The 27,843-nt window shown below is 34.6% G+C and overlaps 1 protein-coding gene across 2 annotated transcripts; it reads left to right on the forward strand.

The window, feature by feature from the left end:
- Window positions 1-654: 654 nt before the first annotated feature.
- Window positions 655-27,556, forward strand: LOC125682248 (mycocerosic acid synthase-like). Of its 2 annotated transcripts, none has more exons than XM_056156237.1 (8): window positions 655-1,909; window positions 7,801-7,961; window positions 10,193-10,396; window positions 10,643-10,824; window positions 11,828-12,002; window positions 17,295-24,278; window positions 24,429-24,596; window positions 24,707-27,556. In XM_056156237.1, exons 2-8 carry the CDS (start codon window positions 7,820-7,822, stop codon window positions 24,850-24,852), a joined length of 8,001 nt encoding a protein of 2,666 aa, XP_056012212.1. In that variant the 5' UTR covers window positions 655-1,909; window positions 7,801-7,819; the 3' UTR covers window positions 24,853-27,556. The 2 variants fall into 2 exon arrangements, with proteins under 2 accessions (XP_056012212.1, XP_056012211.1); XM_056156236.1 differs by lacking the exon at window positions 655-1,909 and adding an exon at window positions 2,599-2,955.
- Window positions 27,557-27,843: the final 287 nt, after the last annotated feature.

A 27,843-nucleotide genomic window follows, 5' to 3' on the forward strand; every position in this document is an offset into this window, starting at 1 on the left:
TAGCAATTAATGAGTGTTGCACGATTTTGATAACCCTAAATATTGAGTTAATGATTGATACAGACGCATTGGTTATCAATGATGTCAATTAAAATATGCGTTTCTTTCAAGAACCGTGAATCTTGATAGAATTGAGATTTTGCGATATTTTATTTTCCTCGTGCTCTGTGACACATTCTGAATGTGGACCATTGTCGGTTTCCAACGATGTAGGTCACCTGGTCTGAATTGATATTCCGGTCAACGTTTCGCGTTCACTCACAAATCATTGTGCATAGCGAATTGGAAGAATCAATACTGAAGAAAGAAAACGCATTTTTTCTAAAAAAAATTCAACCCAAGATATCTTACAAGAACGTCGACACAAAACAATATCGGCACTTAAAACCGGTTATGGGAATCTTAGATCTGAAGAATGCAACCTAATCTTCACGGGATGAATTTTAACATAAAAGTTATGGTTTGAATGTTTTTCTACTAGGAAACGCGCGTGGTTATCATGACATTTTATGCACTGATTCATTTTTGGGATATTGAGAACAACGACCGTTTTTTCATAGCAAAGCAGTTTATTTAAACTTCCCCATTCCTCGTGCAGCCAATCAACTTCGAGATCTGTTCACGTCATCTAGGAGTTGCGTTTTCTATCTTTTGACAATGAGCAACTGAATATTGACATACTAGTGTCATCTGGCTTTTAAAGACACTATAAATTGATAATTTTAGATAATGCTTTTAATTGGCATTAGAATTATGATATAATTAACCATGAAAATGTGAAGATAACAAAGCAATCATTAATCTCATAAATCCTTTAAAATTAAGAATTGAGAGTAATACCAACACTGGCCCATGAAGACACCCAGGGAAAATAAGAAGAGTGCCTAGAAGGAGTATTATTCCCAGTTAAATATTATAACTAATACATTTGAGACCTGTCAATTTTGGTTTTGCTTCAAAATGTCCTAAAAATAATTATAACATCTCTTAGATGGACATTTTTTTTATTCATTAATCATTTTTCTAATTTACATTGATATATGTTATACATACATGGGTGAGATATACAATTTATGCCGTAACTATGGATACAGCAAAGAAAACGATGCTTTAGAGGCAGTGCTATTATACGTTGGAAAGTCGTATCACTTATGGACTGCGGTGAAACTGGTAAGCACAGAATTTTATTTCCATGCAAGCCCTGTATGTATTGACTATACTTGTACAACATTGAGTTAGATCAATCGTTAGACAAGTTCATGGTACAGTTTTGAATACACTGCTCTGTAATGTAATTCTGGCAAAATAAAAAAAATATGTACTTCAAAGAGGAGGTGGTGAAGGACAGTGCTACTATGCAAACATGTCAACAGCTCTAGAATATTAAACTGTAAGATACAGCGCAAATCAAATCAAGTGCATGTAAAAATATGAAATAAACTGCATTATGATGGTATGAAGTGCGACGCTTGATTCCGGCAGAACTCATGAAGCGTGTTCGCGGTATCGTTATGGTGATGGTTTACCTTGAGATTTCTTTTTTTCCATTTATTCCTGTATTTACCCAATGTCTTTAAAGTTTTCTTATGAGGATTTCCATAGAACTCTCTTTCGGCTATCTATGAGAGGATTGACAGGTAGAGAGTGGCTATGATGAGAAATTAGAAGGGGTAAAATGAAAAAAAGAAAGGAAGGAATAGCAAAGATAAAGAGTTGGAGAAGAGAAAAAGAGCGGAAAAGATGGATGGGAACCGGAGGTGGAAGGGATGCTCATCTGGTTTCTCTAGACAAAATCATCGCCATACCCTACACCATCACAGAGAAAGTAGATTTTTTTTTAAACAGCTCTAAGTGTGATATACCTGTTTTTTGAAAGGAAAAAAGCAGTGGAAGAGGTAGGGCTGAAAAAGTAAGTGAATGATTTATTTTAGTGACACGTGTTAACATAATTATAAAGATGCATATTAAAATCCCAACCCATCGCGTATATATGCCATGTTTAGACAAAATGGTTATTCATAGACTGTATGGCATATATCTAATATATTTAGTTTACATTAGTATATTAAAGTTACGTTTATAATAAACATGTTAAATTGGTAGACTTTTTAGATAAAGTCATCATGCAATTATACCCTGAATGAGTTGCTGATATGGTATGAAGGTAGATAACCCAATGTAGGTACATGCACAAATCAGATATAAAAGACCTGCTCGTTTTTCCTCAAATAAATTTAGAATAATTTCTTTTATATGCATTTCTTAAGTCTCAATACGTTCTCAGCGCAGCAAAGTTTACACATATATCGTTTAAATGAAATCTGATTTTCGTAATCAGTCCACATAATTGTGTTCAGCTACAAAAGAACCCGCATTACAAAGACATGCATGCATGACGAAATTCACAAGTCAGTTATTTAACTTATTATTATATTTCATACTAAATTCAATTGATAGTACTAGGATGCATTAACTTGAAATTAAAATAAAAATTAACTTTACATAAGTAAACCCCTCCTATTTTTATTGTGAGGCTAAAAAATATTTTAAAGCAAGCGCGATTGGTTGAAAATATCTCCTCCCATTGTTTATGATTTAATGTTATATAAGTACACGATTTTCTCCACCCAAAATTATAGGCAAAAATGGCAGCTTACATATTGTAGATGGCATAAATATGACTTCTAGATATGTCATTATGTTAATAATTATTAAATTAGATGGGTTGTGTATGATATAAAAAACAATGGATAGTGACGACGCCATTGCAATAGTAGGCATCGGTTGCAAATTTCCCGGTGCCGAAAACCTGGAAGAATTTTGGCGCGTTCTTGCAAACGGCGAAGATCATGTCAAAGATATTCCAAAAGATAGGTACGATGTTGAAGCGTATTACGACAGCGATCCAGATGCTCCCGGAAAATCGTATATCAGAAAAGCCGGTCTGGTATCAGGGTGAGTCCCCAATTTTACATTTTGACTTTTCATCGAAGATAATTCGTGTTAATACGTTTGATCAATCAAACCCAAGGCTAATTGAATCAAGTATACAATAGTTGACAAGAGTTGAAAGCAACATATGATTTGAAAACCTAATCGTATATTGTTTTCTAATGTACCCTTTTCCTCATGTTGTACATGTCACATTTTGAAACAAATTTCTAGCAACTGCTATGCCCTAACATCCAGTGACAATCAATCGGCAAATTTATTTTAAAGGAAAAAACGAACTACCCATGGAGATTAAGTAAATAGCATGTGGATTATATAAGGAAAAAATCAGATTATTTTTTAGCATTTTAATATTCTTAAGTTTATAATTTCTGTTCTTAACAAATTAAATCTAGAAATTATATTACTATTTAAACGAAAAATAATTTTATTTGCGTTTCCTCGATAGGCTCTTCACGGTCAGTTGTCGTCCTCTATTTTTATTAACATTCCGCGGGAAAATAACGCGGAGGAATCTGTTGAATTCAATTTTCATAATAATGAAAACAGAAAGTTTCATAGTTGAAATTTCATTTACATTTAAGTCAAATATACTCACTCAAATGTTTTATCATTTGGAATAAAATGTATATATTTTGTTTTCATACGCGGATTTAGCGGAACCACATCTGTATATTTTCTTCCGATCATTTCGCTTGATCAGTCACCGAAACACACATGTACATCATTTAGAACAAGCAAAGAAATCATGAGCAGATATCCCTATATGAAAGAAAAACAAATGTTTCAACTATCAATACATAATAATGATATATGTAAATGATAAATGATAATATTGCTAAAATTGATAATTCATTAATAGAATGACCTAATAATACATGTAATATTGTTTTTCTTTTGCTAAAAAAAATGGTCCGCTTTTCGATTCATTTCAACTTCATTCTCATTACTTTCACGTAATGTAAATTTAATACAGTCATTTGGTTCAAACTGATGTATAGAAAATTGTTAAGATAATGTATTTGCTGCTTGTGAATTAGAAAGTTTATGAAATAAAATATGTCTCATTTCTAAACATACATGAACCCCTGATTCTATTTTTGAGTTTTATCTTTTATTCTAAAATGAGTGTTAAATTTCTAGTAACGGTAAGGACTATGAATTTTTTAGTATGTAAATGTCGAGTCATCAATAAGATGGTGTGAGCAGAAAGACATGTATTTAATCTAATTCTGATTCAATGTAGAATTACAACAGGGTAGAACACTATTTGTTTCAATTTAAGTCCAGTTTCTTAGCAGATTTACTTATACATGTACTTGTAATGAACAGACCTTGAGGATGCATGAAGTCCAACATCTCTCTTATAAGTTATGAAAATCTTTATCATGCTATCAGGAGTTGAAGAGGTTGTATTTTAAACGCAGTACTTTGTATTGTTATGAACTCTAAGATTGAATAGAAAAAAGTATTTAGTTCTCTGATCTAGTACACAGTGTAGAATTTTAATGGTACCTCTTTGTCGATATTTTACAGGACATGATCGGTAAGCAATCGCTGTTGATATTAAAAGATTTTATAAACCCGTGAAATCTATTTTCCATGGAATGTGATTAACATTCATCTTAATGTTAAAAGTCAGTTTTGTTTTCACGTTTTACCAATATTTCTGATAAAAGTATTTTTTCTATGGTGAACATGTGGTACACCAGTGCTGTCCCGTCTTTTCAACGGAGTTTGCTTATACCTTGATTTTTACATGTTAACCAAGGTTATCAAATGAAGGTAGATATATTTTGATATATATATTATCTTTACTTCTTACTGATGATTCTGATTGAAAGTCCTTATTAGCCAACAAGGCAAGGGGTATAACCAGATATCATGTCCAATTTTGTTTGATACTTATGTTTTTACCACTTTAGTATTCTATTATAGAATATGTCTGAAGCTTGTCATTTTTCAATGCATTATGCAACTATTAATCAAAATCTGCCAAAATTCAAATTGTTAGTCATGTAATATTTATTTTCTTTGCCTGTTGATTATAAATAAATATAAATAAATAAATATGAATATAAAGACCCCATTGAAAATAAGGTAATTTAAGCTTTTATGGGTTATCATTAGGTTATTATATCATCAATTGTCATGTTATTCATACAGTCACTTATTCTTTAACTGTTATAACTGCATAGTGCTATAGATTATGCCAGGTTTCAATTTGTTATTTCAAATTTATAATCATGACATTCTGTGATATCTTATACCTGAATAAAATGAAATGAAATAAACGTAAACTAGTTATAGCTTTGAAAAGAACAGACATTTTATGACTTGGACACCGGGCACTTTCAGGTTGTCACTTCCATGAATTATGGAGATAGACTTAAATCAATCGATGAGACGTTTTCGTGTGTTTAAAAGGTTATTAGACTATTCAGAAAAGATAGATTGTGTTTGTTCAATATTCCCAGTTAATCTTCCGTGGTCGTAGTTCGATGAACAGGAATGAAGATTTTCAAGTATTGGCAATATTTGTGTCAGCTTTGTGTCTTGACAACCTTTATAGAAAATTGAGCGCGTTCTTAAAGAACGATGTACCGATAATATTTCAACTGTCTACTCGTCTATAAAAGTTTTCTTGATATAACATTTATTCATATGACATGAGTCACCTTACCCTTTTGGTATCAATAGGTCTGAATAGCACCAAAAATAAAACCGAGTAATGTCAGATGACATTTCTAAGTGCATATCTAAATGCATTATGTTTACTTGATTATAATTAGATGTTCTTCATATCAATAAGATATTTCCGTATCAATATCTACGTATGCAAGGAAGTGCCTGTCACAAAAGTCCGAGAAATAATAAATTCTACGATCTTATTAAACATCTAATGGTGTACCAAGATTGTCCTGAACTTTGACACATTCCAATGATCTCGAAATAACAGTCTAGTACTCTGGGGATGGGGATGGGTGGACGTGCACAATAACGCCTTCGGTATAAATTATCCTTAACGTAGTTCCACACTCCTGTGACGTCATAGGATTTTGCAAAGTCAATGATTTAATGATAGGAACATCAATTTTGTTGGAATCTTTTTCAATAGTTATTGTAAAAAATCTTGTTAGCCATAAAGTATTTCAAAAGTCTTAGTTATATTTGAATAGTCAATGATATGTTTCAAAATATTGAATCCAAGGACAATAACTCTGTTCTCATTAAATTATTTATCAAGTCCATAATGCGATAGATTTTCTTTATTTTTGACAAACATTTTACCAAGGTGATAAGGAATCATTATCTGTGTCTTTTCATGAAATTACATAAAATTTTAATCCCGAGTGATTTTAAATAGCTCAACTTTATGGTACCATACTTCAGTTTTTGATGGGGGTATACATAATCTGGAAGCTATAGATTTGACATTATTAAGGAAAGGTATGGATTTTTTCCCCTGAATAACTATAACAGATGTAACTCTACTAATATAAACAGAAAAAATGATATGTAAATCATGCTATAAGGAAAGTGCGTCCACATTTGTGTTTTTTTTTTAACATTTTGGAGAATAACGCTAATTCAATAATTTTGCACATATTATTCTAAAACTTGATAAACATATTGAAAATGACATGTGTTTAGTTATTGACATGTTTCCCAATAAATAAATGCAATTCAAAAAATATTTTGTTGTTGTTATATTAAAAATAAAAACAAATAACTGTTTCCAATGAATTTCATAAAAATCTACATCGGGGTACATGATTTTAGTGGTTAATGTAATGAAAATTAATATGGAAATCCTTAACTGTTTTGCCTTTTTTCATTACTCTGAATGTTAATTTATTGATTCCAAACAAAAAAATGCTACCTAAACCCCAAAAATCCAGGACTAAGGACCCACCTTAAAATCACAACTTTCATTATACCGAAAAAATCCAACTCAGAGAAATTCTTTAATTCTATTTACATTATTAGACCCGATTGATTTTGCTGCGATACTTTGATTGAAATAATATGAGATTGATCACTGTTCTCTGTATTCACCTTTCATATTCATGATATTTATGTAATTGATAAGAAATACATGTGTCTTTGCCAACCCCGTGGGTGCCCCAACTGGACCCATTTCATTGCAAACACTTTATATAATATTGATCTATCGGGAATATTCGTACGAACTAATGTACATGTATATCATTTTTGGTATGACGGATAACTCGTATACACATGCTTACATAATTCGTGGTCGCCGCCCAGTTATACCATATCTATAACGTCGTTTGACGCCATACTTGGTTTGGTGACACCAGACAAAAGTAAACAGATCATTGAGGAAATTAACAACATAGGAGTTTCTCAAGACGGAAATAGTTCCTGTCAGGGGAATTAGAAAATCATGCTAACTACCGTACAATTATATTTTTAATTGTTTTATTATCGAAAAATAATGGTTTCCCTTGAGCAGAAGAATTAGGAGACTTTGGTCTTGTATGACATTTTGCTCACGTGATCAGTTGATGTTGACCAGGCTTCGTTGACTGTTTGCGACTGATAGTCCTAGTCATCTAGATCTGCTGCGTTATTAATGACCAATATAATATCTACACACACACACACACACACACACACACACACACACACACACACACACACACACACACACACACACACATATATATATATATATATATATATATATATATATATATATGATATACGACTGTTCAAAACAGGGATATCCAACGGACAAAAATCAGTCTCATTTTCCCGTGTAAAATGTAAAACTGCGATTACACATGTAGTTAATATTCAAATTTCTATCGATGTAAATAGAATCAACGAATGGGACAAAATGTTTTTCGGAAAAGGAGATAACGAAGCCAAGAGGATGGACCCCCAACAGCGGTTAGTGTTAGAGTGTGTATACAAGGCCATGGAAGATGGTGGGATCACTAAAGCAAATTTGGATCGGTCAGAAACAGGTGTCTACATAGGTGAGTTTCTTAATTCCTTTTGTAGAGCAATGCTGTTGACAAAGAATTGCAAGTAACCAAGAATGTATGTCAGTGTCGCAATTGTGTTGTAACAGGTTTCCTTTTACATTTCTATTTCATAATTTTTATTCTATTCATTATTTATTTTTTTAACAATTATATTTCAATTTTTGGTATCTGTTTATAACTAGTATTCTTTAATGTTGTTGTAACACTTTGATTTGATTATTGTAACAATTCAATTACATATAGAATGTTTATGATATTAATTTGAAAACAAAACATTTACTCTAAATATTCATTTTAACGTTTCGAACTGTTTCTAATTTTGTATTAACAATTTTATTTCATTGCATTCCATCTAACTGGTTTAACGTCTAACGATTCCATTTTTGTATTTCTATAGCTTGTAATTTTAGTTCTAGATGATTAACAAATCCATGTTCATGTAAAGAGAATATAACGAACAGTGATCAATGCAAGGTGAAGATAACGAACAGTGATCAATCTCATAACCTCATAGACCGTACAATTGATGTAGAATTAAGAATAGGGTAAATACGGATATCTGGACACATCAGACGTGGGATCAGGTTCCTAGGAGGAGTAAGGATGACTTGTTGACCGATCACACACGCCTTGACCACTATATCTTGATCAGAATAAGGGAGTAATCCATAGTCAATGAACGGCCCAAGTATTGGTATGAAATTCTTCAGACAACATTCAACCTCATGACATGTTAAGAAATAAGATCCTAAAACAAATCCGAACGTTACTGAGTTATTTTATAAAAGGTTATTGACAAGGGAGTATGTTGTTGGTAACTCTGATGAACATCATATGCTGTTCAAGTACATTTAGGATTTCTGGATGTTTGCTATGCGCCATATCACTTTCAATTTTACTTTTATCTTGTACACGGTACTATATCTGTGACTTGACCTTTCGATATATCGATAACGTTTTATCTATTAGCAATACTCATTTTCATCCATACATGTATGTCGATTCGATATTTTCCTTTGAACTCGAAATCACAGAGGACTTCACATATGTTTTGTACCTAGACATTAAAAGCAATATTAACAGCAAATTGACAACTCCACTTTATGACAAACGGGATGATTTCAGCTTCTCAGCTTCCCCATCGTCAACTTCCCATATTTATGTAGCAATATCCCTTTATCACCTGCATATGGTGTTTATATCTCTCCAACTGGTTCGATATGCAAGAGCTTTATTTGCATATCATCAGTTTATAAATCGAGGCAGGCTACTGACAAACAAGTTGATGTTACAGGGATTTCTAAAGTATCGTTTAAAATCAGTATTTCACAATTTCGTTTTGATTATCTAGTTTGCCAATACAACCTATCATTGTGTCAAATGGTGTCTGACGGGTTTCATACCCATTGTTAAATCGTTCTTGACACACTGATTTTGACTATGGATTACTCCGTTTACCTGATCAAGATAAAGTGCTCAAGGCGTGTGTGACCGGTCGATGGGGGATACTTCTCATTCTAGGCACCTAATCCCACTTCTGGTATATTCAGATATCCGTGTTTGCTTGTTATCTTCACCTCTTATATTGTTATCTTATAATTTAGTTTGAATTTATCAAAGAATGGCGACGGCGCTAGTCTGGTTTGATTTTCATTTTACGACTACCGACCGTACATCATAGATCCAAAAAGCACGTTGTGGCAAGGAACTCAGAAAGATTACACTCTAGCCTTCTTTGACATTTTGATTCCAGGACGGCACATCTTATTATCATCATCATCATCATCATCATTAGTATTATTATTATTATTATTATATATATATATAATGCATATTTTTAGAAGCTGCAAACAATATTTTGCAATCACTATTTCTTTTGTAAAACTTTACTCGCACTTATTTGTCTACCCCAAGCTTTTCACATAAGATATATAAATCTACTTATTCAAAAATACGTAAGCTAACCATTACACCACTGCCGTTCCTCTCTACTAGCGGATAAATTTTATATATATATATATATATATATATATATATATATATATAAAGCAGAGCATATAATAACTTTAATTCCCTGTATAAAACAACTATAATTACATGGGCTTTGGTTTAATCTTTAGGTAAAGAAAAGCATGCTTAAACATATAACTTACCATAATAGTATTTTTGCTATATTCATAATTCACTACAGATTGGGGTGAAATATTTTTACGCTTGCATAGGTGTAATGAACGGGGAGTTCGAAGTTCATTCCATCGAGGATACTAAAGTGTTGTCCAATTATTCCGTCACTGGACTTAGTAGAAGTGTTATATCAGCACAGGTTGCCTACTTTTTAAATTTACATGGTCCAGCTCTTACATTAGATACTGCTTGTTCGTCATCCCTTGTTGCAATCCACACAGGCGCACAGGCAATAAGAACAGGTAACTTCTAATTTCTTTATGCAAGTGATAATTATTGTTTTGCTTGTATTTGGGTGTAGTTTTAAAGTTGATAAATGTTTACACATGTAAGATATATCTGATTGAATAATCCTAATGTCAAGTCGACAGAGAAACACAAGACTTTAATGATATTGAACTTTTGACAGACCAGTAAAGAATTCAGTATTATGTACAACATTTACTCTTAATAACCATCAGTTACAATGCCATGCTTCTATATTCAAGGAGAGATAACTCTTGCAATATGTGGGGGTGTGAATGTTCTTCTGAGTCACTTGATGTCGATAGTATTGTCAAAGGCACGGATGGCATCACCTACAGGCAAATGTCACACTTTTTCAAAGAATGCTGATGGATACGTCAGAGGGGAAGGATGTGGAGTTGTCATCCTCAAACGTCTTGGCGATGTAGGATTTAATCTTCTACTCGAAATAAATATATGTCCTGAACGTCATGGTTTCTCTTCACTATTAACATCTCTCTCTCTCTCTCTCTCTCTCTCTCTCTCTCTCTCTCTCTCTCTCTCTCACACACACACACACACACACTCTCTCTCTCTCTCTCTCTCTCTCTCTCTCTCTCTCTCTCTCTCTCTGATGTTTGCATTTCCCCATCATTCATTTCAACTTTTGAGATACATCACGCATTATGATATACATTGTAAATATTTTTGCAATTATTGAAAATTTAACATGCCTTTTTATTGTACTTGTGAATTTCATGAAAACAATTAACAGAAATAAGAACATGATAAGTCACAATTTAAACATTCGTTATGAGATTCCATGGTATGCAAAAACTTGCTTCTTCCATGCATTTGGTTAAAAAATGGACTGCTTTCCAAATAATGTCTTGTCATGAATTGCAAATGTGTGCTAAAGTATCACCCTTCGTTGCGGTGAACTTCAATATTTCGAGATTTAAATTGCAAAGAATGAAGAGTAATAATAGTTTGTTTTTCTTTTTTAAATTTCCTCATATACTTACAATTTGAAATTTGTCTACGTTTAGATGCCCTACATGTACTTTCACTTTGAGATACTCTACAATTACTTTCACTTTGAGATATCTTGCATGTACAATATACTATCACTTTGCGATATCTTACATATACTTTCACTTTGAGATATCTTAAATGTAATATCATTGACACGCCCTCGGCTCACGAAGGGTGCGACCGGTCGATAGGGAATGCTTATTCCTCCTATGCACCCGATCCCACCTTTATTACTTCCAAGGGTCCGTGTTTACCCAACTCTTGACTTCGTTTTCCTTATAGGATTATGAAATTGATCACTGTTCGTTATCTTCACCATTTATTATAGGGATGAAATCGCAAAAAAATTCAACCGTTACACGGTATGTGCTTTTATTTTGAATTTCCTGCATATGCTTCCACGTCTATTTAAGGCTATTCGTGATAACGATAAAGTATGGGGAACCATTGTCACCGCCTGCAATCAAGATGGACATGAAAATTCACCAATTACAGCGCCTGCAGAGAGTCAGCAAATCCATCTGTTAGAGAAGATTTTCAACAAATCAGGAATCGATCCCGGCAGCGTGCAGTACATTGAAGCTCACGGTATGTATCTTACCCGTATATAAAAACAAGAAAAGTAAGTAGTATGTAAATACAAGAAATACAGTTCATTCCTGAAAATAACGCGCTCTATAAAATGGATGCCAGCGTAAAACGTTTTTCAATAAGTTAGATTTATTTCTTAAATGCATACATACATACATACATACATTGAAAACGTAAATTACTTTTATAAGCAATCAACCAACAGTGAAAAACTCATTTTTACTTCCACCCATTTTTCAAAGCCTTCCTTTAAACAAACCACAATCACATAAAGAAACATGTAACCCCAAAATTAAGCATGAATACATACAATGTTAGAATCATATACTAATACACATTGGACTGATATTACAAAACAACATCACAAGTACCATTAACACTAGCATTTTTACATTTTTATGCATTCAGTACCACTGTATAAAGCAACATATAACAAGAAAATTTCACAGCAATATATCTTATGCTAAACATATATCTAAATAAGAATTGAATACGTATACATGTAACACTAAAACTGAATGAAGCTACATGTAGAACAAGATCTGCATACAAATACATATTACTTTGATACCACATCAAAATGCATGTTACCCTAAAATGTCACGGAAATGGTTAAGATAACGAACAAAAATACAACATAGAGATCAGAGTGAACACGAACCCCTGGAAACACAAGAGGTGGGATCAGGTGCTATAGAGAGGAAAGCATGGAAATACACACGTAACAATAAAACTATATTACATACGTAAACATAGATAAAACTAGTACAATTGCATTGAAATTCAAGTCATATAGATAAATGCAACAACAAAACTACCTACGCAGTTGTGTTAAGTAGGGCCATATAAATATGTCAGGAAAAAAAGCGTTAATGAACAGATCAATTTGTGACAAATTCTGTAAAAACAGCCCTTTTATACAAAAACAATATGTATATATCATTAAGTGCATATTGACTTCTTATACATTTTTCACCAGACCGACAGTCTCTACATCAACTGTATATCACGTGATCAAACAACAAGATAAAAACGTATCGTGTATGTATAAATCGTTGAATTGGCACGATATCCAGATATCAATGCAAGTTGAAGTTAATATAACTTCAAAGCATATTAATTTCTTAATTTGAAAAGTGCTGAGAGCAAGTTTATCGTGACTTGTAACATGTCTAATTTTTGCATTGAATATGCAAGATGCAGCGATGTTTGCACATACGAAGTTGAATCTAGCCTGAAAAACATATTTTCTGTTGAAGCCAGAACTTGCTCCCCTAACTTTCCTTTGACACTGAAGTTCACATGTCACATAAATCCAAGATATTTCACTTAAAAACCTCGGGGTGTCGTGCCAATGATGAAATTTTTATGTACGGAAACCCTGTTTATGCAAATGAGTCCATTGTGAAAGTAACTATACGTGTAGATTAGGGGCGATATCAAGATCACAATATAATATGGATATTACTTTAGCATGTATGCTATATAAAGAAGAAATGAAACTTTTTTCAATATCAAAGAGAACTAATATAACCCATTTGACAGAAACTTTTACGCGATTGCAGTTTACCGTTTGACAGCGGTGATAAATAACGAAACACTATTTTGACATTTCCAACCACAAAAGGACTGTAGATATGTACGTCATGACCTTCGTCATGACGTATTTTTCATTGTGACGTCGTGCGATGTGCCAGTGCGGTAAAGTATATTTATGTACATCACTGGTATTAAACATTTTATGGAGAAAGCCTTAACTCAACCGCGTACAAAAGCATGAAGCATTAAAAACTCTATGCAGATAAAAGTAACTCAGACATTACGTGAAATGACGAGTAAGGTCAGGAATTTTTCGAATATTTCTTTTAAAACGGAATCATTTTGATATGTAGACGTTAACGAGATAAAACAAAATCACACCGTTGTGGCCCTGAACACCAGATAAAGATGCTGAAAAATCTGGAATTATACATAAACCGACAAACAAGCTATATATCCTGAGATTGCTTTGGACAATCATGTACATGTATAGGGTTTATGAGATTCCTCACTATTCGTTACCTTCACCTTTTTCATGACAGTATTTTTTTTTTCAACAGCTGTTTTAGAAGTAGCGATTCTCTTTTCAAGTGTTGAAAAATTCGACATTTCAAATTCTGTATTTGGTGTATCCATAGTTCCGTGTTTGCCCTACTCTTAGTTTTGCATTATTTACAGAAATTATGAGATTATCACCATTCCTTATCTTCACCTTTTTCATTTTATAACTTTTAGGTCACCTGGGTAAACTATTGCGATTGGTCAGCATCCGTCGTCGACCGCCGTGCGTTAACATTTGAATATTTTTTAATTCTCCATGGTACTACCATTTCAATTCTATTTAAATTTGGTAAGAATTATTTTGGGACAAGGGTGATATGAATTGTACATTTCGGGATTCCTGCACCCCGTGGGCCTTTGGGACGGGGGAAAATAATTATATCGATAACTAAACTGGTGGGAAAATAATTATGCTCAATTAGTGGCGGAAAATCAACACATAATCGCGCTGTTTTACTGCAATCTGGCGCAGGTCATAATATGGTTGCATTTTGAATAAAAAAGCACATGACATGAAATTGAGGACACAAATGCATAATATAAAAAACAAGATCTGTTTGTGAAACACAAATGCCACCGATAATGACCTATTTCAAAGATGATCAAGGTCAGAACGACAAATATCTTGGTACCTGTAAAAAGATCTTGTCACAAGAAATGCCCATGTGTAATATGAAAGCTCTAATATTTACCATGTAGAAGTTAAATTTTAGAATGTCAAATTTTTAATAAAAGTAGGTCAAATGTCAAGGTCAAAAGGTTTACTACCCACAGAAAGGTCTTGCCACAAGGCATACTCATGTGAAATATCAAAACTCTAGCACTTACTGTTCAAAAGTTATTAGCAAGGTTAAAGTTTCAGAGAGAATGACATAATTCAGAATGACAGAATGACACAGGACAAAAAACAATATGCCCCCCGATCTTCGATCTCAGGGACATAAAAATCTAACCGAACACCAGCCAATCATGTTAATAGAATTACGTTTCAAAATTTATATTCCACAATATCTTCTATACAAGTATTGAATATGCCTTACACAACACAAAAGTACGAAATACTCATTACACAATACACAAATACTAAATACACATTACACAAGTACTGAATACTCATTACATAATACACAAGTACTGAATACTTATTACATAATACACAAGTACTGAATACTCATTACATAATACACAATTACTGAATACTGATTACACAATACACAAGTACTGAAAACTTATTACATAATACACAAGTACTGAATACTTATTACATAATACACAAGTACTGGATACTTATTACATAATACACAATTACTGAATGCTGATTACACAATACACAATTACTGAATACTTATTACATAATACACAAGTACTGAATACTTTTTACATAATACACAATTACTGAATACTTATTGCATAATACACAAGTACTGAATACTCATTACATAATACACAAGTACTGAATACCCATTACATAATACTCAAGTACTGAATACTTATTACATAATACACAATTACTGAATATCACTTACATAATACACAAATACTGAACACTTATTTCAAAATATACTCATCACAAAATACACAAATACTAAATTTTGAATTTTGCAACTTCAGAGTTTTGACTTTATGAAGGGTTCAAATTAGTCGAATTTTGTCAATACAACGAATGTAAACTTTTTCATCAGTAGAGGTAATTTTGGAGGCATTTGAAATCTATAAATACATCTTGTTTTAAACGGTTGTTGAATATTTAGAATTTAGCTTAGATATTCAGAACAGGAATTTTATCGAGCTTTAATAGCACTTGGGGTAGTGGTTCTTTTGTGTCACACTCAGGTGACCCATAAGACCTGTGGGTCTCATGTTCTTACTACTTGATTGATTGTATCTTGTTTAACGTCTCTTTTGAGAATTTTTAAATCATGGAGACGTCACCAAAATCGGTGAAGGGCTTCAGATTTAGACCTATGCTTGGCGCTTACGGCCCTAGAGCAGTGAGGATTCTTTAGCGTGCCACACCAACACCTACGGTACATCATTTTTAAGGTCATTTTCGAGTACCCATGACATCCACACCTTCTGCGACACGGGACATCCGTTTTTAAGGTCATCTCCGAGGACCCGTGACATTCACATCTGATGCCAAGCATTTGGCGATGGAACTGTCACTTTCTGTTTTAACGTCTTAGGTCTCTCGCGGCCGAGATTCGAACCTAATCTACCGCTCTAGCCTCTAAAATACCGCTTCGGTGTGTTCTTATTGAAAATCTACACTTCTAGAGTACATGCAGTGAGAAACTGGCTATTAGTTTCATTAAATTGATTCAAATCAGTTAAAGACCGTACATTTCTGTTGAGCATTAGGTATTTGAATACAGACGTAAGACATTTCAACACTTTACACGACCATTCCTCACGATTGATTAAAGAATATACTTCGTGACAATATATGCAGCTGCTTTATCAACAAAACTGGAGAAATGAAATATTCACATCTAGTGACCAGTCATTCAAACAATACTTTGATAAACACCACTCTCATTTCATGCACAAATACCCTGAATATGAAATAAAGAATATGCTGGAGTTCCTCATTGACAAAACATTAGTAGTCTTTTGTGATAAGGTCTTCCAACAGTCTGTTGGAAATCCCATGGGTACAAATTGTGCTCCTTGTTAGTTGACCTGTTTTTATATTTTTATGAAGAAGAGTTTATCAAAAGTGTTTCATACCGATTGTTTGGTCGTTCTTTGCAGACTAATTTTTGACAACGTATTACTCCGTTAACCTGATCAAGACATAGGGCTCATGGCGGGTGTGACCGGTCGAAAGGGAACGTTTACTCCCCCTAGGCACCTGATCCCAGTTTTGCTATGTCTAGGTGTCCATGTTTGCCCAACTCTATATTTTGTAATAATTTCTTATAAGAGTTATGAGATTGATCAATGTTCGTTATTTTCATCTGTTCTACCAACCAATAATACATTTTCTTTTGTTTTTGATAGCGACATTCCTAATATTAGAAAACACATATTCACCAACAAAGACATTTGGAATATTCAAAACTTGATTTAGATTTCTTCATTGACAGAATTGCTATCTCTGTAATACTAATGAGTTGATTTGATTAATGTTGATCGATACAGAAAAGAGAATGGCGCTTTTTATACGACCCCGCTGTTTGATTGTAGGAACTGGAACCCCTGTTGGTGATCCGATAGAAGCAAATGCTCTTGGAAAATTCTTTGGATCGCATTTTATAGATCGTAAAATTAAAATTGGGTCCGTAAAAACTAACATCGGTCATCTTGAATCTGCAGCAGGTGTTGCTGGACTCATTAAAGTTCTTTTGATGATGAAACAAGGCTATTTTGTACCCTCACTGCATGCCGATGAGCAGAATGACAACATTCCATTTCAAGAATATGGTTTTACAATAAGCAAAGACCACTCAAAATGGAATCAAAGTCCTGAAGGCTGTCGATTGGCATCGATCAATTCATTTGGATTCGGAGGCACAAATTCACATGCAATAGTATACAGCAGCCAAAGGTTCAACAGATTGGGAAAAAGCGATAAAGGGTCAATGTCTGAAGTTTTATTTCCTAGACGCAACGCTGTAGTATTATCTGCAGTAACAAGGGATTCTTTGCAAAAAATCGTCCACGACGTGAGAGAAAATCTCACTAGTATGTCTTCACTAGAGGATTTATCATATACCTCTATTTTTTGTAGAGATCATTTCAAATTCCGTAAGCTGATAGTTACGGACTCCAAAGAAAATCTTCAGAAGCAGTTGCAAACTGTTTTAGAGCAAAACGAACAGACCCTTTCCCCACTGCCGTCTACAAAACCTCAAATAGCATTTGTTTTTTGTGGAGTGGGAACTACATGGACAGGAATGTGTTCAGAAATGATAGATGTAAATCCAGTCTTCAGAAAATGTGTGCTTGAAATTGACTCTCATTTGAAAAAGCTTGGTGCAAGCATTGCCATTTATGATGCATTTCAAAATAAAAACGAGGATTATACAAATCCCATTTTAGCTCACATTGCAATTTTTGCCACTCAATTAGCACTTGCGGAGTCATGGAAACACATAGGGATATGTCCATCAGCGATCGTTGGACAATCTGTAGGGGAGGTGGCTGCAGCATACGAAAGTGGGGCATTATCACTTGGGGATGCTGTAACAGTTATTTATTATCGTTCACTTGCTCTGTCTACATGTCAAAATGGTGCAATGATGGTCATTCGCAATTGTGCAACTGAGACAGTTAGTCTAGCATGTGCTAAAATTCAGAAAAATTTTAGATGTAAATTGAATGTTGCAGTTTACAATAGCACAGAATCATGTACTGTGTCTGGAGATAAAGAGGCTCTGGAAAGACTGAAAACAGATTTAGCAGACGACACAGTATTCATACCCCTCAGGACACCTTGTGCATATCACAGTTATCATACCAAAGACGCCAGTAAGGACCTGATTGGTATGCTACACAATATTAAACCAAATGCGCCATGTATTCGAACCTTTTCAACAGTTACAGGAACAGAAATAAAATCAGACTTTGCGTCTCCAGAATATTGGGCATTGAATGTTTCACAACCTGTATTATTTATGCAATCGATGAAGTCAATCAAGGAAACATTAGACAAAACAATCTTTGTAGAAATAGGACCTCGACCAGTATTCCAGGCACATTTTTCTGCGGTATTTCCGGAAACAGATGACATAATTTTGCCGTCCATGAACAAGCTGTCAGAGATGAAAACCTTTTCAAACACATTGAATAAAATTTTCGAAAAAGGGATACCTCCGATTTGGAAAAATTTCACAGCAATAAATGGAAGCCTTTGCAGACTTCCAAGGTATGTTTTCAGCAAGAATGATTGCAGCATTAAATCGGATATCAATAAGGGATTAACACAAGGAAATAATCAAGAAAATTACTCTGGTCGTATGATTCAATCCACAAAAGGCCCAAACTGGAAATTCAGTGTGTATATCTCAAAATTGAATACGCCTTTCGTATACGAACATATTGTAGATGACAGGATCATTCTGCCAGGCGCTTTATACGGAGAGATAGCACTTGAAATCGGAAGAAATATATGGAATGGAAATGTGGAAGAACTTGAAATATCATGGCGAATTCTGAAACCTTTGGAAATAGGTATGACAGAGGAGAGGTATCTCCCTATTGATGTTGACTTCCCATCTTCTTTGGAAGTTGAATTCAAAGTACGTGAAAAAGAAGGGTCTGGGGTATTGGCTGAAGGGACGGTGAAACATGTGGATCAATCGAAGTCAGAAGTCGTAGATGTTGCAAGCATTGACGGGACACTTGGAAAGCAAAAATCAAATAACGAAATCTACTCATTCCTGAATAGATTAGGTTTCAAACATGGTTCAACATTCCGAATAATATCGGGGATTCAGTCATCAACAAATGACAATCTTGCGGAAATAATTTTAACAAAAACCGTTCAGATGGAATTGCCAAGAGCTTGTTTCCATCCCGTCATCATTGATGGCATGTTTCAGTCATGCTTTAATCCAACACTGAAATTCGAACTCGGAAAACAATCTCGCATTCTACCTACTGGGGTAAAGAAATTCACAGTTAAACAATCGCCGACAAAAAAGATGACATGCTTTTCAAGATTGATGTTACATCAAAATTCAAAAGTAATATGCAATGCATTACTTTTACGCGAAAATGGGACGATTGTAGCAGAGATGCAGGGTTTCGAAATGCATATAGTCTCTGATGAAAATGAAACCGAAAAGCACTTCCTTGAAGAAAAATGGCAACTCACTGATATCCCAAAAGGAGAGCGTTCTGCAAATAGACCAAGTTTGATAGTTTCATGGGACGAACAAACAATGATAGAAGCTAAAACAGTTCTTTACAGAATATCCACACACTTAGAAACAGTCAACTTATCTTCCAATCTCCAAATGAATAATTTTCTTTCAACATTGCCTGAACGTAAAGGTGTAGATTTATATTTCGTTCCTGGCTTCGTCACTGTTGAAAGTTCTGAAGATGGAAACCAAGTGTTACAATACGTGCAGAAGTCAGCACACCTTCTTTTGACAATATTACAGAAGATCGACCTTGATGCAGTGCGCTTATACATCGTTACAGAATGGACACAAGGAGGAGAGGATAGAGAGGTGTGTGGTGTCTTTGGATCGGAACTATGGGGTATCGGTCGTTCGTTTCAGTTAGAACACTCTGACTTTAAACTTACAATGATAGATCTTCATGGAAACTGGCTAGACCTTCAAACTTCAATTGTATCCACGATTTGTTCTCTCGAAAACGGTACAGAAAATATTCTCTCTCGGGAATTCATTATCTCATCGAAAGGAGTATCGAGAGCTAAAATTCAACATTTCCCATCAACATACTTTGTCGATGATGTGAAAACAGTTGACCCATTAACAGAAAAACACTTTTCTGTTCGAACACGATCCATATCAAACAAACCTTCTTTCTTTTTGGTTCCAAACCTAGAAAGTACGAACAACAACACCAATGTTTGCAGCGTCTCCATCGATAAAGTGTTGCTATGTTTCAAGAATTATGGGTATCCTTCCCCAAGTACAATCCCAGTGACAAGGTACTGGAGTCACGGTCTCGACATCGGACATGACGTAATGGCTTGTGAATTTACCGGACAATCTTTGAAAAATGGGAAGCAAATTGTTGGCTGTTCTCTCATCAATGTAGCGTCTTCGGTAGAAGTTAACAAACTCTGTATCTGTGAATTGCAAGATATACCATTTTACAGGATGGGGATGTTTTTTAACACTGTTGTTGCAATGTCCTTTGCAGAGAAAATCGAAAAAAAGAAATATGTTTACGTTTTACACGACAAAGAACATGAGGATGTAGCAGCAGTTTTGAAAGCACTACTTCAAAAGAAACACTGTTTAGTTAAAACAGAGGAATTTCATATTTCGAATGATAGTCAGGATCCTTCAGCCTCTGTTCTTATCGTGTTGACAAAGCAAGTCACGTGCCCATTTGAATTGATCATTCGGTTGTTTCCAAATCTTCAACAGTTACTTAGCATCAAGGGCCTACTACCACTTTCTACAACTCTAAATGATCCAACAAACTACCCACACATAGAATCATATGTTGTAGATATATTTGACATATTTGAGCAAACAAAAATGCAAAATCAGTTTAAGCGAGCAACACGCTTGATACTCGAAATAAAAGATGTTGCTTCTAGAATCCCTCAACACGTTTCAGAAGGTATTTTGAATGTGTCGATCTTGAGAGAATCCATAAAAATAGAAATTCCAAGTAACATGTTGATAAGAAAAGACTCGGCATACATTGTTATTGGTGGCCTGACAGGTCTAGGATGGGAAGTGACAAAATTATTGGCTGCTCGAGGGGCAAAGATAGTAATTAGCTTATCTCGACGATTTCCCTCTGAGGTAGAAAACCGACGAATAGAAAACATAAAACGTATTCGAAGCACATATCTCTGGCATGAGAAAGTTGATATAGCAAAGAAAGAAGATTTAGATTGCGTTTTCGCAAGACTTGTAAGAAATCTTGGAATCACAAAGATCCGTGGGATTTTTCACGGTGCCGGTGTTCTACGAGATACACCTGTGAAGAGATTGACAACCGAGATGTTTGATGTTCCGCTAATTCCCAAGGTATTGGGCACGTGGAATCTTCATCGAGTGACAGAAAATATGGATTTGGATTATTTTGTTATGCACTCCAGCATAGTTTCTCTTTTGGGAAATAGAGCTCAGTCTAATTATGCCGCAGGGAATGCCTTTATGGATGCGTTTGCTCATTATAGACGCTCGATTGGCAAAGCGGCACAGGTGATCAACTGGGGATTGTTGTCTGTCGGAATGGGAGCGGATCAAAATATTCAGGCTATAAATGCAATGAACGGATTTTATGCATTGTCAAAGCATGAGATAGTTAATGCAATGAACTGTGCATTGATCACAAATAAGGTGCAATTTGCGGTTGCAGACTTGAACACGTCTTTATTAGGAAGAAAATTTGAAAAACATCTTGAGTCAAGTCATATTCAATTGCATGACGGACATGCAGATTTAGTCAATGCGCTTCCAGAACACAGGGAGAACAAAGATCAGTCACTTCAGTCATGGGTTGACTTTGTGAAGTTGTGTGCCGCATCGATTTTATCAGTTGACCAATCGGAAATCAAAGATACATCAATCCTCCTTGACTTTGGATTGGATTCCCAGAAAGCAATAGAGCTTATCAATTACCTGTTTCAATCCAGTCAAATACGCCTACCTGTAGTTTATCTCATGACGGGAAAAAACACCGTTACCGACATCGCTGGTTACTTCCTTTCCAAATTAACAAAGGAGGATGCAACATGCGATGATGATTTTATTTCTGAAAGTCCGTCAAGTTTTGAGCTACATTATTTTGATTTGTATGAGAGCGATTCGAATAATCCGCATTTCACAATTACATTAGATTTCACTGTTTCTTGGGAGCTGAATAGTGCAGAAATATGGAAGACATCCCTCTTGAATTTGATTTTAATCAATCCAGAACTTCGAACAATATTTCAAAAAACGGAACCGGGACAAAAGCGTGCTGATAAAAGAAAATTAGTACTTGACATTGAGGATGTCTGTTTCGATTTCTTCAAAGTTTCGTCAAATGATGAACTACAAAAAGTGTTCAAGGAAGTATCAAAGTTTGATCCACATGTTGACATTCCCATAAAGGCTTTGTTTTGGAACTCACCTACTTGTGGAGCTTTAAGGTTGATATTGAATCACTGCTGTATAGACAATGGAAGTGTTTCAACCATTGTTAAAGATCTTGGGTACATCATGAAATATTATATCATTCATCGATGTTTTCCAGAGGTGACTGCCCGAGAGTCGTTGGATTCAGCGTTGTTAATAGAAAAACACATGAGAGGAGAAGTGGACGAACTTAAATCTTTCTGGAATACAGAACTTTCAAAATGTAAGAAATCACAAAGTTTTGAAGTCCTTGAAACATCAAAAGAGACATTTAACAGCACAGGTGGAGTGCTAATGCAGCGGCAGAGTGACGAACATAAGTTAGGCAACGTCACAACGAAGCATTGGAGTGGTGATCATAACACAAGCAAAGTAATCACCAAGCATTGGAGCGGTGATTACATCACAAACGAAATCATGACAAAGCACTCGAACGGCGAACAGAACACAAGTGACGTCAACACGAAGCAGTGGAACGGCAATCACGAGTCCAACAACGCCATCACAAAGCAGTGGAACGGCGAACAGAAGACAAGCGATGTCAACACGAAGCATTGGAAAGGCAATCACGAGTCAAGCAACGCCATTGCAAAGCAGTGGAACGGCGAACAGAAGACAAGCGACATCAACATGAAGCATTGGGACAGTGATCATAATACAAAAGATGTCAACATCAATCACTGGAGCGGCAACCAAAAGTCAAGCGACGTCACCACAAAGATTTGGAGCGCCGATCAATTTCAAAACCTGGAAGATACCTCGAAAAAAGGCAATTTCTCCCTATTTTCTTTGTTTTGTACCGCTTTCCAGTTGACTCTTTCTAAGCAATTACAGTGTCAAAGAATATGCGTTATTAGCGCAATCGATATGAGGCTACATTTTCCGGAATTTGGCGATAGAATAGCTTTGTGTGTTAATTACGTTCCCATGGTTTCACCAGATTTAACAAACCCAGAATCAACCTTGCACACAGTTCTGACAGAAAACAAAGTGATCATCGCTGACGGAATTTCAAAAAGTCTTTTTCCATTCAAACACACAAAGGAATTGCCAACTTTCAGAAATGATATTCACATGACTCATTCTATAATAATGGAAGACTTGACACTTTGGAAGGATTTCAACTCGTCACATATCCGTCTATCAAACTTTGGTGTGGAACAGGACTCGACGTATGAAACATGTCTTAGTGTTATAATTCACCCCACAAAGTCTCTGGAGCTTCGATTAAGGTACTCAGTCCAGAAAGTTGGAATATACAATGCAGAAAATATCCTTGAAAACATTGAGGAGCTCCTTCTAAATACTGTATCCAATCCTGACATGAAACTTCATACTTGGCAGCCATCTTGCAAACAGGAAAAGGCAATAGAAGGTTTTCCACATGGTAAGTATCACACATTGTTCGCATTGACATGGCTTTATAAATGTGATGTAAATGTACATAACTGTCATTTGGTTTGCTTTTTGTTCGATTTTTGTTTCTTATGATTTATGTGATGTTTTGTGTTGTGGCTAGATTCTCGTTTCTTTGCAGTTTACTTCTTTCTGTGCAAAAAGAACGGAAAACCCAAGAAAACGAAAGTTCTTATAAAACACCATCCTGTATTTGCATTGGAATGGGGATCGAAGCAGAAAACACGTGTAGCTGCGTCAGATATAATACTAATCACTGGTGTTCAGCTCTCAGGGAACCATTCAGAGGGTATATCTATTTACAGTTTTAGCCGATGAGACATTACTTGTAATTGTGTTTATAATATAATATTTTGATATTTCATTACCTCATGAATCTTCAATATGTTTTTATCATAGATTTACATGGTATTCATATAAAAACATCCTATTCTGAAGTTCGCTTGTTCACAAAGAATCGAAGACACCGTGACGCCTGGATCTCTGTTCTGAAGAGGAAACGGACAAAATATTTTGAGGAACATTTTGAGAGTACCGAATTGTGAACTAAGAACGTTTTGAGAGTACCCACTTGTGAACTAAGAGCGTTTTGAGAGTACCCACTTGTAAACTAAGAACGTTTTGAGAGTACGGACTTGTGAACTAAGAACGTTTTGAGAGTACTCATTTGTGAACTAAGAACAAAACGAAATTGTCAACAATGTGTAACATTTAGAAAAACAGTCAGACATTGATGCTTTTTCCACATTTCTTTCAACATTATTCTGAACTAACAGACAGCTGCTGTTGAGGAATGGTATTTTACTTTGTACAGATTGTTTTTAATGCAAGTATGCGTGTATCACTTTATCTGCATATCATTGTTGACGTACATGTATATCAGTACAAATTATGAGGGAGTGATTGAACACAGATGAGCGTCATGTCAATGGAATACATTCTTATCGGGAATAAGCAAAATTTGAACAGGTGGTTCCGGAATGATATATATAACTTTTATTGCCTCTTTTATTAATCACGGTGGTCGGCCCCGTTGTAAACTCTTGTTGAATATTTAATTCCCCTAAAGGTAATCAAACTGCAGAGCCTCCAAGACAAATATCAACGACTGATTAAACTGATTAAACGCTAGTGAGGTGACGTGATATATTTTCTGCTATTCCTAGTCAAAATGTCTGAATATGTGTGTTTCATCCCCATTTAATCCTCGTCAGCATAGTTCAATACATTGATTCATCTCATCTTAGAGGGCAACACCCTGTCCAACATATCAAGAATGATTCTAAACAATAGTAGGAACGATAATCAAAAGGTAATTAGAAATAGAAATGATGTCTATTAATTAATAATATTACAGCAGGTGTGCCACAATAAAGATCTTCCCCTGCTCAATGGCCATACACGCCGAGCATAGGCCTAAATTTTGCAGACCTTCACCGGCAATGGTGATGTCTCAATGTGAAAAATTGTTGAGAGGAACGTTAAACAATATACAATCAATCAATCAACGATCAACTCTACAGTAAGGAAACTTGCAAAGATACCCGAAAGAGAGAAGGGCAAACTATATATATATATATATATATATATATATATATATATATATATAAAGCACTAAATAATCACAACTAGGTACTGAAAATTTTCACCCCAGCCCGGGGTCGAACCAGCGACCTACGGCACCCACCGCCTAGCAAAACTGTCAAACCAGTTCGTAAGTCCACTCGGCCACAACGACTTCCCTATATATATATATATAGTTATAGTTATAGTTATTCAGAGATATATTAGATACTGAAATAAGGTGTACTTTTTATTGATTATGTCAGCTTAAACATTGTGTTATATGTTGTAACACTATCATACATAGTGAGAGGGAGTACAAGCGAATACTTAATTTAACTGTTTAATCGCGAGATTATATTGACTGTTAACAGTTTTGATTTAACGAGATATATAAATCTTTTGAAATATCTATAGTGTTATTTCGATGCGAAACAACGAGCAGGATGTGGAAACATGATATACTTGAAATATTTACCAGTATGTGTAAGATATGCGTATTGTATGACGGATATATTTACAGTTACATCAAATACAGTCAAAGGCAAATACAGTCAAAGGCAGATCGTTTGATTAGGTCATGTGATGAAAAATGATATTGTATATATTATTTCATTTAATGTTTATGTTTTATAATTTGTAATGCATGTATATACTAAATAATTGTACAGTAAAGGGCTTCACTGAATCGCTGTCTCTATGTCAGTTCGTATTATTGTTATTCAACTTCCATTATTTATGTATGAATATTCAATTATCACCTGTATGTGGTGTTTATATCTCTCAACTGATTATATACGCAAGTGTTTCGTCTACGTGTGATCAGTTAAATAGAAGCGGGTTACTGATGTTACAGGGGTTTCAACAATCTCAATTAAAATGAATATTTCCCAAATTCAATGATCGTTAGAATGATCTAATTTCCCAGTACAACTTATCATTGGGTCAACGCTATCTGAAGTGTTTCATATCGATTGTTAGACCGTTCTTGGCACTCTGACAACGGATTACTCTGTTTACCTGATCAAGATATAGAGCTCGCGATGGTTTTAATTCACAGATTTATTCTAATTCAGAATATTCATTTTCGTGTAAGACTGCTGTATTCAGTTTCCAGCAACTAGTACCTCCTTTGCTTGTTGCTAGGTATACAAAACATTTTTTAAAAATAGAATTGTTGTATGATCCCTTCGTTATTTACAGAAAGTGGTTTTCTTAAATATATTATATCGGGCTTGTAACGAAAGTTAACAGTTACAAATACATCATCTAAGCTATTTTAGCAACACTATTTCCATCACACCAAGTAAGTCCAGCACTATATGGTTTAAGTTTTGTCCATAACTCCATACAGTCAAACTTTAAGTGCATTTCTATCAACGTTTTTGTACTTTTGGCATTTTTATGAATAAGGCTACAGTTAAAATCAACTGCTATGATTCTGTTATCATAACTTTGACAGTAAATTGATATCCACTTTGAAACCTTTTGAAAGCAATCTACCTTCGTCTTTTATCATTTGGTACATGTATAGTACAAGGAGAGGTAACTCTATTTTCATGTTCAACGATTGTTAATAATATTCTACCATCTGTATATTTATGTTCCCCAAACAAAGTTTGGGAAATGTTGTTTTTACTCTGTTTCTTATTATCATTATTATGTTCCATAAACAAAGTTTGGGAACATATTGTTTTACTCTGTTTCTTATTATTATGTTCCCCAAACAAAGTTTGGGAACATATTGTTTTTATTCTGTTTCTTATTATTACGGTCTTCCGTTACCAACGGAAGACCTTCTAGTGATTGTACTGTTTATTATCAAGGTCTTCCGTTTCAGACGGAAGACCTTCTAGTGATTGTATTGTTTATTTTTTTTTTCCTTTCGTCTCCGAGACGGTTGGATTGATTTTCATGAAACTTTCACAGATTATGGAGAACAATGGTACCTCGAGACTTTTTTTCAAAATTCT

Source organism: Ostrea edulis, chromosome 2 (genome assembly GCF_947568905.1).
Source record: "Ostrea edulis chromosome 2, xbOstEdul1.1, whole genome shotgun sequence".
NCBI classification, from domain to species: domain Eukaryota; kingdom Metazoa; phylum Mollusca; class Bivalvia; order Ostreida; family Ostreidae; genus Ostrea; species Ostrea edulis.